The sequence below is a fragment of the Emys orbicularis genome, chromosome 2 (genome assembly GCF_028017835.1).
Source record: "Emys orbicularis isolate rEmyOrb1 chromosome 2, rEmyOrb1.hap1, whole genome shotgun sequence".
In the NCBI taxonomy this organism is placed as follows: Eukaryota; Metazoa; Chordata; order Testudines; family Emydidae; genus Emys; species Emys orbicularis.
The window spans coordinates 249039387-249053793 of NC_088684.1; the positions used below are offsets into that span (position 1 = coordinate 249039387).

The 14407-nt window shown below is 42.2% G+C and overlaps 1 protein-coding gene across 2 annotated transcripts; it reads right to left on the reverse strand.

The window, feature by feature from the left end:
• Window positions 1-4135: 4135 nt before the first annotated feature.
• Window positions 4136-12584, reverse strand: TAC1 (tachykinin precursor 1). 2 transcript variants are annotated; one of them, XM_065399768.1, is made up of 5 exons: window positions 12462-12584; window positions 10897-10993; window positions 9793-9816; window positions 8088-8141; window positions 4136-4185 (listed from the first exon to the last, which is right to left on the reverse strand). In XM_065399768.1, exons 1-5 carry the CDS (start codon window positions 12582-12584, stop codon window positions 4136-4138), a joined length of 348 nt encoding a protein of 115 aa, XP_065255840.1. The 2 variants fall into 2 exon arrangements, with proteins under 2 accessions (XP_065255840.1, XP_065255841.1); XM_065399769.1 differs by lacking the exon at window positions 8088-8141.
• Window positions 12585-14407: the final 1823 nt, after the last annotated feature.

Below are 14407 nucleotides of genomic sequence, written 5' to 3' on the forward strand. Positions count from 1 at the left end.
GAGCCTGTACTCCTTTAATCTTCTTATCAAATAGAAATACATTAGCCAAATTTGTTATGCATAAATGATAATATTTATTGAATGTCATAATGAATAGTTTTGTAAGACTCTCTGGACAAACACATCAGTTCACTCTTTTCAAAAACATTCTGGAAACAGTTTGAGGAGGTTTGCTCAATATTGTTAGAAGAAGTAGACTGGTTCAAGGACATCAGTGCTGCTGCTGACAGGAGCAAGATCCTACCCTAGCAATCTCTACTCCAGTAGCACCTATTTTGAATAAGAGTATGAGTGATTCATTAATAACCAAATGGATAGCTTTATCCAAACAATGCATTTCTAATATCTGCACATACATAACAGAGAAATACAATTATGAAGGAGCTGCTATGACCTATTGTCAGTAATGCTCAGCTTAAAATGTGAGCTAGTGCTCGTTAACTCAGTGGCCAATATTGCTGTTAAGGGAGCTATTAAAGCCCATCAAGACAAAATTTGGTCTTTAAGATGTTTAGGATTTACACAATATTTCTTTATGCTACACCAAGTGTATAAACAAATGTTTTTAAAAAGGATTTAAATAGAGCATGCAAATGTACAATAGCCCTCAACAGCTCAGATTGAGCCATTCAATGTGTATTCTGAATAACAAGCGTTTTTTTTTTTAATCACTCTTGTAATTAAAATTTTTTAAATTGCCTCAGCTCTCAGGCATTTCCGTGTTGTTTCCCTCCTTTTATTAGACCTGATATTAAACACAAACTCAACAGGTAAACAGAAAAGGCTCAAGTGTGGCAGTTAGCTACAGTCTTGGGTAGGGGGGCTCTGCAGAGCCACTCCTGCTCAAGAGAGCGACTCCCGCTCCCAATTCCCCAGTGTGCAGGGAGAATGTGCAAAGTGTATCTTTCGGTGGCTATGACCCCTTAGAGTGATTTTTGCCTGAGGAGTGCAAAGAAGGACCAGTCCCTGCAGTTCCCCAATTACAGGGACTGATTATTCCTGATCCTTGTGTAGGGTGCTCAAGATGAGAAGAAAGACTCTTGCATTCCCCACATCTATCCATGCTAGGTCAGGGACACTCTAATCCTAAGAGTTTGACTTCAATACTCCGAATATTTAGAAATTGTGAGTTGTACATGCTATGATCAGGCCTCAATTTCTGTTCCAATCTCAACTTGTCTTTTTACAAGGGTGAACTTCCTAATTCTTCTTTTTATTTTACTGCACAAAGTTGAATGAGAAGATAAAATGGGGATGACTTTGACTCTCACTCAGTGACTTCTTTTAGTGCTGCCTTCCTGTACAGTTTTCTTTAGTTTCCTTAGCTTGTTTCCATTTTATTGGGTAATGCCTTTGCTGAAGCTTTATTGACTGTCCAATTCTGCCTGGGCGATGGCAGCCTGTCACCCCCAAAACAGTTGTGTAGCTTTATGTATATTGCAATGAGTCTTGCAGAAAGCAGGAAATTAATTATAAAGCAAGGCACGCTGCAATACAGGCACAGCTCTCTAGTTGCTCTGACTAGCTGACATCATACAGAGTCACAGCAGCAATAAGTAGTTCTGTCCAGAGTCAAATTATGTTTAAAAGCAACATGGAAAGCTGCCCAGTAAAGGTGAGTGAAGACAATAGGCAGTTTAGCCTAGCAGGTAGTATGTGGTTTAAACTTAAAACTCCCTTCTCCTTTAGATTAAGCTTCAGATAATGTATAGTCCCATTGTTTCACTTACTACTACTAATGAATAAGTTAGATGATGCTGGTGGTAGAGAAGCAAAATGATCATTGTATATACCTGCTTGAGTAAACAAAAATCCAGGAGACAGTGTTTGTTACAACAGCACTATGTTTGAATGGCATATCAAGACACCAGATTCCAGGCTATGTGATAGAAGCACGTTGGGCTAGAGGAATATGCACAGGTTTGGGAAGCAGGATCTCCTACTGCCCCCACTGACTCACTGTGGCGCCTGGGGCAAATTGCTATGTGTAAAATGGGGCAAATATTACTTACCTACCTCTCTAGTGACAGGGGTCATCGGGAAATGGCATTTCCATCTATCCTAAATTCCATTATTTCAAAATTCGGCATCAGAAAAAAATGTCAATTTTTAAAAATTTCCTAATAAATTAAACTTTAAAAAAGAGAGTTTGTTTCAGATCAATAGAAACATTGAATCGACAGAATTGAAATGTTTCATTTTGATTTTGACTTAACATTTTCCTTCCATTTTAATATTCTATTTTAATAGAAAAAGAACAAAATATTTCAGAAGGTGAAGTTTCTTTTCAAAGTAAAAAATCAAAAATGCTTTGTTTCAATTTTTTTCAAACTCAAATTTTGTCAAAATTGACACATTCCTGTGCAATGTTTCCATTTCAATAATGTTCCAACACAAAAACCTTTAGTTAGAAAATTATTGACCAGCTCTAGAAGGTGACATTAGTTATTGGCTGTACAATACTTTGAACATGTAGAACACTAACTAAAATGCTGTGTATTGTTTTCCCTGATGTGAGTGGCTTTTCAGCATTTGCTTTTGTGGAGAGGAAGGTGAGTGCTATGTAGAAGAGGAACACTTGAGAGAGCCAAATAGCCATTTTTCCTCTGTATAATTCACAATTTTACAGTTTCTGATTTGGTTAGGCCCTCGGGACAGAACAATTCTGTGGCCCCATAGTTGCAGAATCCAGGGGAGTTTGGTCATAGGGCCCAATCCTACACAGTACTGAGCTTTACTTCAATAGAAATTGAAGGGTCCAGGGCCGGCTCCAGGCACCAGCCGAGCAAGCTGGTGCTTGGGGCAGCAGATTGTTCAAGGCGGCATTCCGCCCAATCCTAGGGCCAGCTGCATGGCCGCTTTTTTCTTTTAGTGTGTGTTCCGCTCCGGCTGCCCTGTAGGGGGCGGTGGAGGCGGTGGCACGGAGGACGGGAGCACCCTGCAGCAAGCCCGGCAGGGCAGCCTGCGTCCTTCCCTCCCAGCCCACGGGAGCGCCGCAGAGCCCTCCCGGCAGGCGGCGCGGCCGAGTGGCAGTGTCCCGCTGAATCCCTGGCCGCCCCCCTTCTCTCTCTCCCCCCGATCCCTCCCCCCCCCCCCACATCTGCAGCGCAGGGAGTCCCCCTGCACCCTGGCTCTGGCCGCACAGCAGGGTTTTTTTTTTTTGTTTTTTTGTTTTTTGCTTTGCCGTTTTTTGCCGCCCGTGGGTTGTGGTGGTTTTTTTTGTTTATTTTTGTTTTGCTTGGGGCGGCAATAAAGCCAGAGCCGGCCCTGGAAGGGTCTCAGCACCTTGTATGACTGAGCCCATAATAGATTAACTCAGGGGCAGCTGGCTGGCCCTACTGCTAAAAACAGAATTAGAAAGAATCCTCAAAGTTTTAAACCCCCCCCCCCAGTATTAGAAAGCTTATATTTTGCCCTGCAAAATGAAGTACTGTAATTATAACTGGCTTTCTTCTGCTCCTAGAGCCCAATATCTTTTCTTCAGTTTGCATCTTATTTCAGATGATTCTGGGTTTGAAATAATTCCATCACTCTACCCAAGGAAGGTATGTTGCAAAATCCCAAAAGTATTTTTTATTTAAAATGTTACTATCATAAAATTTCAGACTATGAACTGAAGACCTTGGCTTCACATTCAAACCTCTTTTGTTTAAATAGATATATATACACACACACACAGTCACGAAACATAAAACATGCTGCAATGATACAAATATATTTTTGATACGAAAATTACAGTACATTTTAAACCATGAAAAGAAATTGAGGCACTAGACTGTACATCAGTTCTGTTCTGCACTGGTAGTGAAGCTGATATGATTGCTTTACATTAACAAAATTTTATTTCCTTTTTTGGTTATTTGGTGAACATATCGTTATAGGTCATTTCAAAGAATGTGCTTTGTTGTGAAATGTCACTGATTTCGGTTCCATGGGGAGTCTTCGTTTTAGACCTACACCACACTTATACAACATGTATCACTGCCACACTATGAAAAATAATCATTTTATTGAATTTACAACTCAAAAAACCCAACAGTTATTAAATAAATAATTATTCCTTACAGTGGATAGTTTATATTACACTGCATTGGCCATTTAAACAAATGAAGTTTAATAAATACACGGGAATGTCTTATTTACGCCTTCGTTCGTAATTCTGTGCTGTGTTCTTTTCAGAGGACCCTGAAAAAATAAGTGTAAAGTGTTGTATAAATATAATAAGCACCAGGAGTCATATAAAACATAGCAAGTTTTATGTATCACCACATTTCATTGTGTTGCGCCATTCAGTTCTGAGCAATATATTAAGGGCCTGAGCCAAAGAGATTGTCAGTACTCAACTCCCAATGACTTCAATAAAAGTTGAGGGCTTTCAGCTCCTTTCAAGATTGGGCCTATATGCTTTGTTTCCTCAATGCAGTTTGCTCCTGGAAGCTGTGTGTGTATGCTAGCTCCCCAGTAGTCCCAATCCCAGTGAGAGACCAGAGGTCACTTCCAGACTAGGGGTGAGCTATGGGGCCCACCCACAACCCACTGCAGATCTCCTGGGATCTGTAATAGGTCATATCCATCTGCATGGAGGCCTCAAACCTCTGTGCTAGCTCTGTATGGCCACCGTGGCTTTCTTGCCGGATGGCTCTAATGGTGCCTTGCTACCAGGAATTCCACTGATCACAGCTGGCCCCAGGATCCCTCTAAAAGGAGGACCTTCTCAACGGGACAGGTGGAAAAATGTTAAATACCCCCAGGTACACCTCTCCCCGATACTCTCCAGAAGGCCAGCTGAAGGAACAATGTTCTTTCTCCTAAGAGACCTCCCACCCACTGCCTGCCCCAGCTCACTCCTGCCTCACATTTATTAACAAACCGTTTGCAGTGGGAGAGGTGGATGCCGCTGTGAAGGCAGCGGACCTCCCCTTCCACCATAAGGTTAGAGTTGTGTGTGAGGAGGGTCCTGGTCTAGCCTTTTGCATCTCCCATACTAGTTTTGTTTTTTTAAACAAAAGCACAAACCAACAGGGTCTTTTAGGATTCCTTTCCTGTCTTGCCAATGGCATTAATTTCTTCACATAGTGCCCCACAGAAGGTGGGAGGTCTCAGCTGTGCAGTCTGCCTCTGTTCTAGAGCAGCAGTTCTCAAACTATGGAGTGGGCCTCCCAAGGCAGACACGAGGTAGGGGGTGGGTGTGTGTGTGTGTGTGTGTGTGTGTGTGTGTGTGTGTGTGTGTGTGTGTTAAGAGCTTTGGCTGTCAGTCCTGGGTGGCTGGGGCTTGTGCAGAAGGGCCATGCACACATAGGAGGTGGGACTACAAGGGACAGTCAGAGCCCTGCTGCTTGGGCTCTCCTCCCTCCCCAGCAATCCCTCACAGGGAGGCAGCTCATGCTCAGGCTCTCCCGCCTCCGGATCCCTCACCTGGAGGTGGCGGGGCTCCGGCTGTCAGCAGCAGCTCAGAAGTAAGTGACAATGGGGCATTAAGTCTGCTGTGAAAAGTGATACTGCCTTTAGAGCTGGGTGGCGGTATGTGTACTTCTGGTGTGCGTGTGTGTAAGTAAACAGCTGCAGACACAAAGAAGGGGGGCCTGATCAAATAAGGTTGAGAAGCACTGTTCTAGAGGAATTCTTCAAGCAGCCATTGAACCACACCCTCTGCATCTTCCAAAAGTCTGTTTTAGTGGATTCATTGCTTTCCCCCCTTTTTAAGTATAATCATATCTGCCTCTAAGCCAGAAGCCTGTGGCACGGATCATGAGGGAGACCTTTCTCCCCCCCCCCCCCTTCTGACATCAAGAATATTCCTGGCCATGCTCAGTAAAGCATGAAGATGCATAACTATTACATGCAAATGCCCTGCTAATTTTGAGGGATCTAGCGCTGTTGATCTTGCAAGGCTTGAATTATGACTCTACGCCATAGGGCTTAAGGAAAAAACAAGCAAGGGCCCAAATTAAAGATAAACAGCTTTCAGGGTGTGTCTGATTAAACACTAAAACAATACATTCTGCTTAAGTTTTGATAATATCTTACTTTCTTTAGCAGAAAGTAAGGTATTACTATTGAATTCACTGAACAAGTATTCTGGACTATACCCAAATCATGATCTACAGTAGTCTGGGAACAATTTTTATAGTGGGCTGCTGAAAACCATTGACCAAAACTGTAAACCCTGTATATGATGGAAAGCACTTCAAGCCGGGGATGCTGCCATGCCCTCAGTACCTGTAATTCCTGTACCTCTTATCAGTATAGATTACCCCTGCATTTATGGTTATTTAGTTATTACGGCTATTTGCAGGCCATTGATTGCAATGAGTGGGTGCATGGCTCTGCCTGCATGAACTTGTTGCAGATCAGGGCATTACATATTGGAACCTGCTTTACTGAGACAGGAAATGTTGGGCAAATCAACAGGATTATGGTACCATGGGACCTCTAATTTCAATTTCCATCCACCAGAAGACTTAGTAATTTTCTGGATAAATTGCATTAGGCATCAAGGGGAGAAATCCAGCCCATTTCCAACACGTAACTTTACTCTTAAATGAAGAAAAGCTTCCCCAGGAAGCTTTTCCCAGTCTGTATAGGGGCAAACAATGTTGCAGTTGTGGTTGTTGCATACTTTTAATAGGAGTGGAATCAAACCTATACTATTCCACCCTCATCTCCCAACTAGGCAGAGGAGTATGAATGCTAAATTCTAAAACTGGTTTACCTATCAGGCTGGTACGTTACTATTAGAAATCCTGACTGTCTACAACTTCATTATTCATCCTGGTTATAGTTAACTAACCATAGTTGTATTCCAACTATGCCAGCAAATTTGAAAGTAATCAAACAACATTTTATACTCACTGCATCTCAGATTTTCATACTTATAATAAGGTAAATTTAATCCCAAAGTAAACTGAACCAGATTTATCACTTGATGCCATTTGCTGCTATAATAGCAAATGTGTATTTACAAATATATGTACATTTAATCATTATTATCCTCACAGTGAGAAGAACTATACTAGATTGCTCCTGATTCAGGGAAATTTGCAAGACTAGTTAGGATATAGAGACCTATATTACTTCTTTGACTACAGTCTAGTTAAAAATAAAATCACTGACAACTGTAATTACAGAAAATAGATTACAATGTGCACTTGTGTAATATCAAAATGCTGTCTGGTCATTTAACTTAAAATCCATTTAACAAAACAGTGAGAATTATTTCAGTAGCTTTAAACAGGCATTAGATCACTTCAAAAATAAAAATAAAAATTCCTTTTCTGGATAGCTAACTAATGCTTTGTGGATAAGACAAGTTACACCTAATGGAAGACTGGAGTTATCCATATGCAATATTAACAAAGGTGGGCAAGATTAGGGGAAATGCAGATATGGGGAAGGGGAGGGAAAGTCGTGGTGAGCACTTGTCTGCAATACTTCAGTAGTTTAAAGTGCTGCTTAACTTTGTTTATTGAGTCATTATTTGAATGTAAAATTAAAAAGTTCACAAAAGTTGCGGATGTTTAACAAATAAAACCTTTACACCTTGTGGCAAAAGATGGGGCCACTTTTGATGGGAGGACTTTAAGCTCACAGTCAGTAGTGTACAAGATAAAAACAGTTTCCCTTTAAACCTCCAAAAGTCAGTTGGTGCAGGAGGTAGTGCACCTTCTACCCGAGGTGATCTAGGTTCAAATCCACCAGTTAAAATGGATTGGATACTTTTATCCTTGAACATTTTCTCATGTCACCAGAATTTAGTGTGGTTTTCGGTCTCTGCTCAGAAGAAGTGGAGAACTGGAATAACATGGAGGCTACAGGTCAGGATTGAGGGGCATAAGCAGAGTTCTTTAGGAAAATGTATATGGCACCAGCTGCACTGTGCCTGGCTCAACCTATTGCCCATCCTCCCTCACTGAAATGAGCTTCAGATTAAAATATTTTGATTAAGCAACTTTTTTCCCCCGTCATAAGAACTCATCTGTCATTTATGAATTGTCTCATGTCAAGACTGCTTCAATTTATTGGAGAGAATGAAAAGGTAATAGTAGAATTAAGAGGTAGTTTTAGTCTTAACCATTGTTTATACATACCAGAATTTAAAGATCTTTTGCCCATAAGTCCAACAAAGGAGTCTGTTTTATGCCCTGAAAAAATATATTTGGGGGTGTTTTAATACATTTTCAATATGCAGTTTTTCTGAGGTAATTTGTTTTCATGAGAAATACAAGGAAGATGTAGACTCCACAAATATTCTTCCTACTTACTAAAGTTGATACCACTTGAAATGTTAGTATAAATGGAGAATGCACATCACCCTCACCTATCTCATAGGGTCTGATTCAAAGTCCGGTCAGGCTAGTAAGTGCCTTTCCATTGTGGCTAAACAGACAATGACCAGATAATTGATGGCAATTTTGACCTCATTGTAGTCAGTGGTAGAACTTCCAGTGACTTCAATAGAAGCATGATCAGGCCCTATAGCTTGACAGACTTCCCCTTCCTATATCTTGGGTCTGTTGGATTCATCTGTTCCATGAATTATTTCACATAAATGTTTCCTGCTGTCATATGGAACAGAGGACTCTATAGGCCAAATTATGGAGTCCTTAGTCATGCTGGTTAGTCAAAGGACTACACGGAAGTAAATGCTGATTACCTACCAGTATGTGTTAGGGCTCCACAACCTGGCCTATACGGGATTTTTAACTTCTCGTGAGGCCATATTTTGCAGTCCTTATTCCATTTGTGACCCTGGAAGCACTGACTGAGGCTTGTTTAGAGTTGCAGGATTTAGCCCATAATGTATGCTGCACATGTAGCAGTAGCTAGCCTGATTTCAAATAACCAGAGAAACATTTTGAAAAGTATCTACTTCTATATTACTATTCTGATGTGAACAGAGTGTGCAAATTCCTCTTTGGAAAGAGTTTTCCTTGATTGTGTGTTCATAATACAGGATAAATTACCATAAAACCTCTCAGAGGTCAATCTCTCTGATCTTCAGAGAGGAGACATTTGAAGGCTATAATTTTGACTTAACCAGATGTAGCTACTGGTTATCTGGCTTGAGCTTTGGGTAAGAGTTTTTAAAATTGTCATTCAGATAAGTAATCCCAGTGATAAAGTCTAGCCGTTAGCACAGAACTCTGGTATGCTTATTAACCTTCTTGGATAGCTAAGGTCTCACAAAATGTATATCAATCTTTATTAAAAGCCATGCTTTTGGATTTCATTTTAGTATCTTCTGACAGTTCCAGAGGGGGAAAAAATACATCTCAGTGTGAATGATACAATTTATCCTGGGTGACATACAGGAATAAAGGAGTCCACACTGATTCATGTTGCCACTGATTCATGTTGGCAGGTGCACTTGCTTATGTGACAACTCATTCGTCAGTTAGATATAACTTAACTTAGAACATTGATATATCTCAAGTGTAAACTTTGGATCTGGAATCAAACCAGGGATTTGAAGTTCTGGTTTGCTTGCTTCTGCCACCTAAATTCATTGGTCTTGACTTTGGGAGTAATCCCATGCTGACTGAGAAAGCCCCAAAGAGGGGCTGTTCAGAGTAGATAACCATGATCAAGCCTATCTCTAGCTATATTATTTTGTAAACCCAGAGCTAGAAATATTTCTCCTCCACTCTTGCTTTCAGTCTTTGGTAAGTACACTAACGTTCTAGGCTACAGTGACACACTAGAAACCTCAAAATTAGAACAATTCAGTTTCTCATTTTGTTTAGATAATTATTTAGAAAAAACAAAAACACAAACAAACAAACAAAAACTTACTTTTCTGAGAGATTTGGCCATAACCTAGAGGAAGGAAAAAAAGTAGTTTTAATAGTGATGAAATAAAAGTGATCTCTATGTGAGGTCTATGAAGGAATAGAAACAATCTGTATATTCCCAGTCTTGGAGAATTAGTGCAATAATTTACCGCCATATCAATCGAGCTATATATTATATTAATCAATAAAATATAATATCTTCTATAAATCAAGACACAATTAGTTAACTTTCATTAAGACTCAAAATAGGTATTTTCCCCTGTTCTTAATCTAGTAAACCTTTTGAACTAGAAATCATGACTAATTTAATTAAAGGCATACATATCAGCCCACAAGATATCATTATTTTCTTAATTGTGTTTACAAAATGTGTGCGCACTTAAGAATTGTTTACTATAAAGACCAAATCATATGTCCACTGTTTTTCCAAATTATGGATTAATTTTCTATTAAACAGAAAACACTTTCAGTAGCTGGAGTGAATTTAATTTATATTTTAAAAACAAATTATACAGTTATATAAAGGCACGGATAGTTATGCTGAAAAGAGGTCTACAATGATGTATCTTTGAGATGGTCCTGAAAATAATTTATTCTGATTGTACCCTGAGGAACAAAATGAAATAGGTTTCCACATCTTTGTGTTTGCTTTCTCTTAAAGCATTTAGGGTCAGATTTACATTTTTGTGTATACTTACCATGGGTGAGTGTAAGTCTGTTCCAATTTTTTTTCCTGTCATGAGAGTGAAATTCCCATTTTATCCGCATTACCTCTTCTTCAAAATGAGTTGTCATAAACAGGGCGCAGTCCAGTTCAAAGTAGGGTGACAGATAGAAAGTGTGAAAAATCGGGATGGGGGTGGGGGGTAATAGGTACCAATATAAGAAAAAGCCCCAAATTATCAGGACTGTCCCTATAAAATCGGGACATCTGGTCACCCTAGTTCAAAGACACTACATGAACCGAAATGCCTATAGTGCCTCCTCAACTGCAAAGAGAGAATTGTGAACTGTGAATTAGTTTAAAAGGCAGGAGGCTAAAGGACCCCTAGGCTCTGATATGTGTAAATCATTCCTCCAGCACAGAAACAGAATGCAATCTCACCAGCATCTCGTTTGCCCATTAACCCGTAGAACTGCTGTGGTCTGGGTCTCCTGGCAATTCTCTGCAGAAAGTGTTCCAAGGGTAAGGGCAGCTCCTCCTGAAATGTAGAGGAGAGTGTCAGCATTTTACCCAGCACAGCCCTGGAGATCCGGGAAGGAAAAAACCCGGAGTCTCCCTGGAATTGCATCCAACAAATTAAACTACGCCCCAGCAGCCTGCCCCATTACAAACTTCTGGCTGCCTGTCCCTGCTGCACCGGGCATGCCTGCCTGTAGGCTCTGCACTGAGACTGCTTGAGAAGAAGCGGCAAGAGCAATCTGAACCGGGAAGCTGCCATCGAGCCGGAGGGAGCTGCTGCTTTCTTTCCAAAGGGGGAATTTCGATCCGTTTGGATTCTAATGTCTAGCCTGGAGGAAAACTCTTTTGTGCGTGCAGGTCCGATCAGGGTTGGTCATCTTACGCCGGGCTGGCCCTTCCCAGGTGAACCACCACCCGCCAGCCACGTGCCTGTGTGTATGGACTGTCTGCAGGCCATATGCTTTGCAGTAAGCCCGTGACTACCCGGCAGCCGTCTAGCAACAGGTATCTGCAGAGGAAAGGAGACGGGCCAAGAGACACACGGAGAGCTGGGGGAAATCTAGCGGCACTAACCGCGGCGCACCCACGGCCACGCCCTAGAGGAAAGAGACACAGCGCAGGGGGATGGGCATTTTCACTCTCCTTTCGCCCGCCCCGGCTCGCTGGGCTGTGGCGCCCCCGCTGGGTGGGGCTGGCGGGGGAGCGGGCAGGACGTCCTGCACGTGGTGCGCGAGTTCGCTACTCGGGTTATTGTTAAGTAAACCGAACCCACTCCTACATCCCGGGGAAAGCGGGTCGGCTAAAGCGGCTCCGTTATGTTATTGCGCGTATAGGCAAGAGTACGTTACGCCGGCATTGCCCAGCGGTGTCTCACGCCTCGCCGCCAAGCCCGCTCCATACAGCTCCACCCGACTCGGAGAGCCCTGGGAGTAAAGTTCCCCCAGCACACGCTCCCTCATCCCCTTCTCACTGCGGCTCCCTCCCTGCTCCGAGCTCCCCATCCACCCGCTACGTCTTCCTAGACGCAAGCAAACTTTCTTGGGAGCGACCTGTTTTACTGCGTAACATCTTTCTCCGCGGTTACTCCCTTCACTTGTTCTTCCTTAAAGCAACAACTCGCAAGTTGCCCGCGCTATGGGAGAGGTGGAACCTCTGTTAAACTTGGTGTGAAATCGACACGCTGTCTGGAACAGACGCGGATTTGGGAGCCACCCAAAGAAAGTAACCGTTTAAAGCACTTGACCCACCTATTAGAGGGCTAAATGCTGGCAGTTACCTAGCAATTCATTGGCAGTAGTCACCGCTCGGTCTTAAATGGAAATAGGTTGTATCGTATATAAATTAGGAAATGTAACAATAAGATACACTGCAAGACAAAGCTCAGAATTCTCTCACCTGACGGGCGCCCCAATCTCATGCATTTACTTATAAAAGCTGTCCCCCTACTTACGTGCATGAGCTGAGCATCTCCAGGCTCCCTAGCTCACCTTGAGTTGGTCACTGTCGGACCAGTCAGACCAGTAATTCAGATCATCATTGGCTCCGATTTCTTCTGCAAACACTTGCGCTGAAATTAGGAAAAGCACTGCAAAAGCGACGAGGATTTTCATATTCGCCTCTCCTCCTGCTAGGCAGTACCCCTAGTGCGGTGGGTGGGTGGCGGACAAGTGTCCCGAGCCCTCCGGCCAGTTGCTCGAAGTTGCTGTCTACTGTAACAAAGAAAAGAAAGGCATGAGTACTGCATACAACTCCTCCCCCCCTCAGCATCCGTCCCAAGAGGAATCGCGCATCTCAGCATAGACAAGATCTAAGGAGCAAAGCAATGGGCGAGTCCTGGGGCTGAGCGCACTTACTGCAATGGGAAAGCGCGATGCTCTCCGCTGCTCTCTCGCAGTGTGTCTAAATGCACGCTCGAGAGCTCTCCAGTTTATATACCTGGAGATGGGGAGGGCCAAGGGAGCTTCATTTGCCTAAATCTAATTACTTCCTTGTAGTTATGTGAAACACGTGACAGGCCCCCAGCGGTACTTTGCGATCAGTAGTCAATTACCCTGAGTATCCCTTCCTTCTTCTTCCCCTCTGACCCTCGGAAGGAGCCTTTCCTTGGAGGTGACCCCTTGGGTGTCCGTGTCCACCACAAACTATAGTATATTCCTTTAGGGTTGCAAATGACGCAATGTTAGGGAAGTCTGCGCAGAAGGAGCCCATTTCCAACCCGCAACTCCTGCCATCCGCCCAGAGAGGGATTTTGATCCACTGTCCCCTGACACCAAAGATTAGTCATCAAAGCAGAGCAAGTGACGCATTCCAGGCACTCAAAGCAACTTCATGATAATATTTCAGACGTCAGGGCAGGTGCACTGAAGATGATCTGAAGGGACCTCCAAATATTGCTACAAGAGAACCGAAGAATCACTTTGAACACTTGAAAATAACGCCCATGCCCCGGCATTCCTTAATGAAAGCTACAATTAATTAGGAAGCTATTACACAACAGTGGGACTCCTCTGTAGAACATTCTTTCAGTATTGATCACCTAATGCAAATTCAAAGGAATGAATCCTGGCTTCTTGTCAGCTTGGATAGCTCAATCCGCATTAATTTATCAGGGGGTTATTACATAGTCCTCAAACGCTCAATACAGTTGCAGGATCTCTTTCTATTGGTACTTTGGAAAACCAGACATGGAATGGAAAGGATGAAGGTTTAGTTTGCATTAAGGGCCGGATCCAAAAGCCCTCTGAAATCAATGGGAACCTTTCCATTGACTCCAGTGATATTTGGATCAGGTCCTTTTACATCTTTACAACACCAGATGCATTTTTGTATAACACATCTCTTGAAAAAAAAATGTTTGCTTTGTTTTTTGTTTCTCTTTCTTGAATGGACACGGATCTGATAATAGATTGCATTAACTTCTGAAAAGGATGTCAGATGTGGTACCCACTGAAAGATTTGCTGGCAGGTGAAAGCAATACAACAGAAGCTTCTTTGGGCTACAGTTCTTCATTTTCCAGATTCTCCCTCTCCCTCTTTTCTTTTTCTCTTGTGGTTATAAAAGATGTGGTTTTTGACAGTAATTTGCACTTTACCGTGTTGGGTGTGATTTATGGTAAGAGATGATTATACCAACAATAAAATTGCACTGATGAGAAACATCAATCCCTACGGAAAAAAATTTGCTTTTGCTGGGAGCTTTCACTGCAGCTCTTACCATCTCTTTCTCTCTCTCCTAATTGAAACATTGCTTATTTTTGTGCATGTTATGGAAATACATTATCTTACCTTTATGTTTAAACTATATATTCTCCCTGTAATATTATTTCTTTAGATGGTCTTGTCCTGCTCACGGCAGTTTAGCATGTAAACAGAAATGAGTTCTGAGACATAATTACATTAAACTCCAGAACATTTATGTCTAGACATCGATATA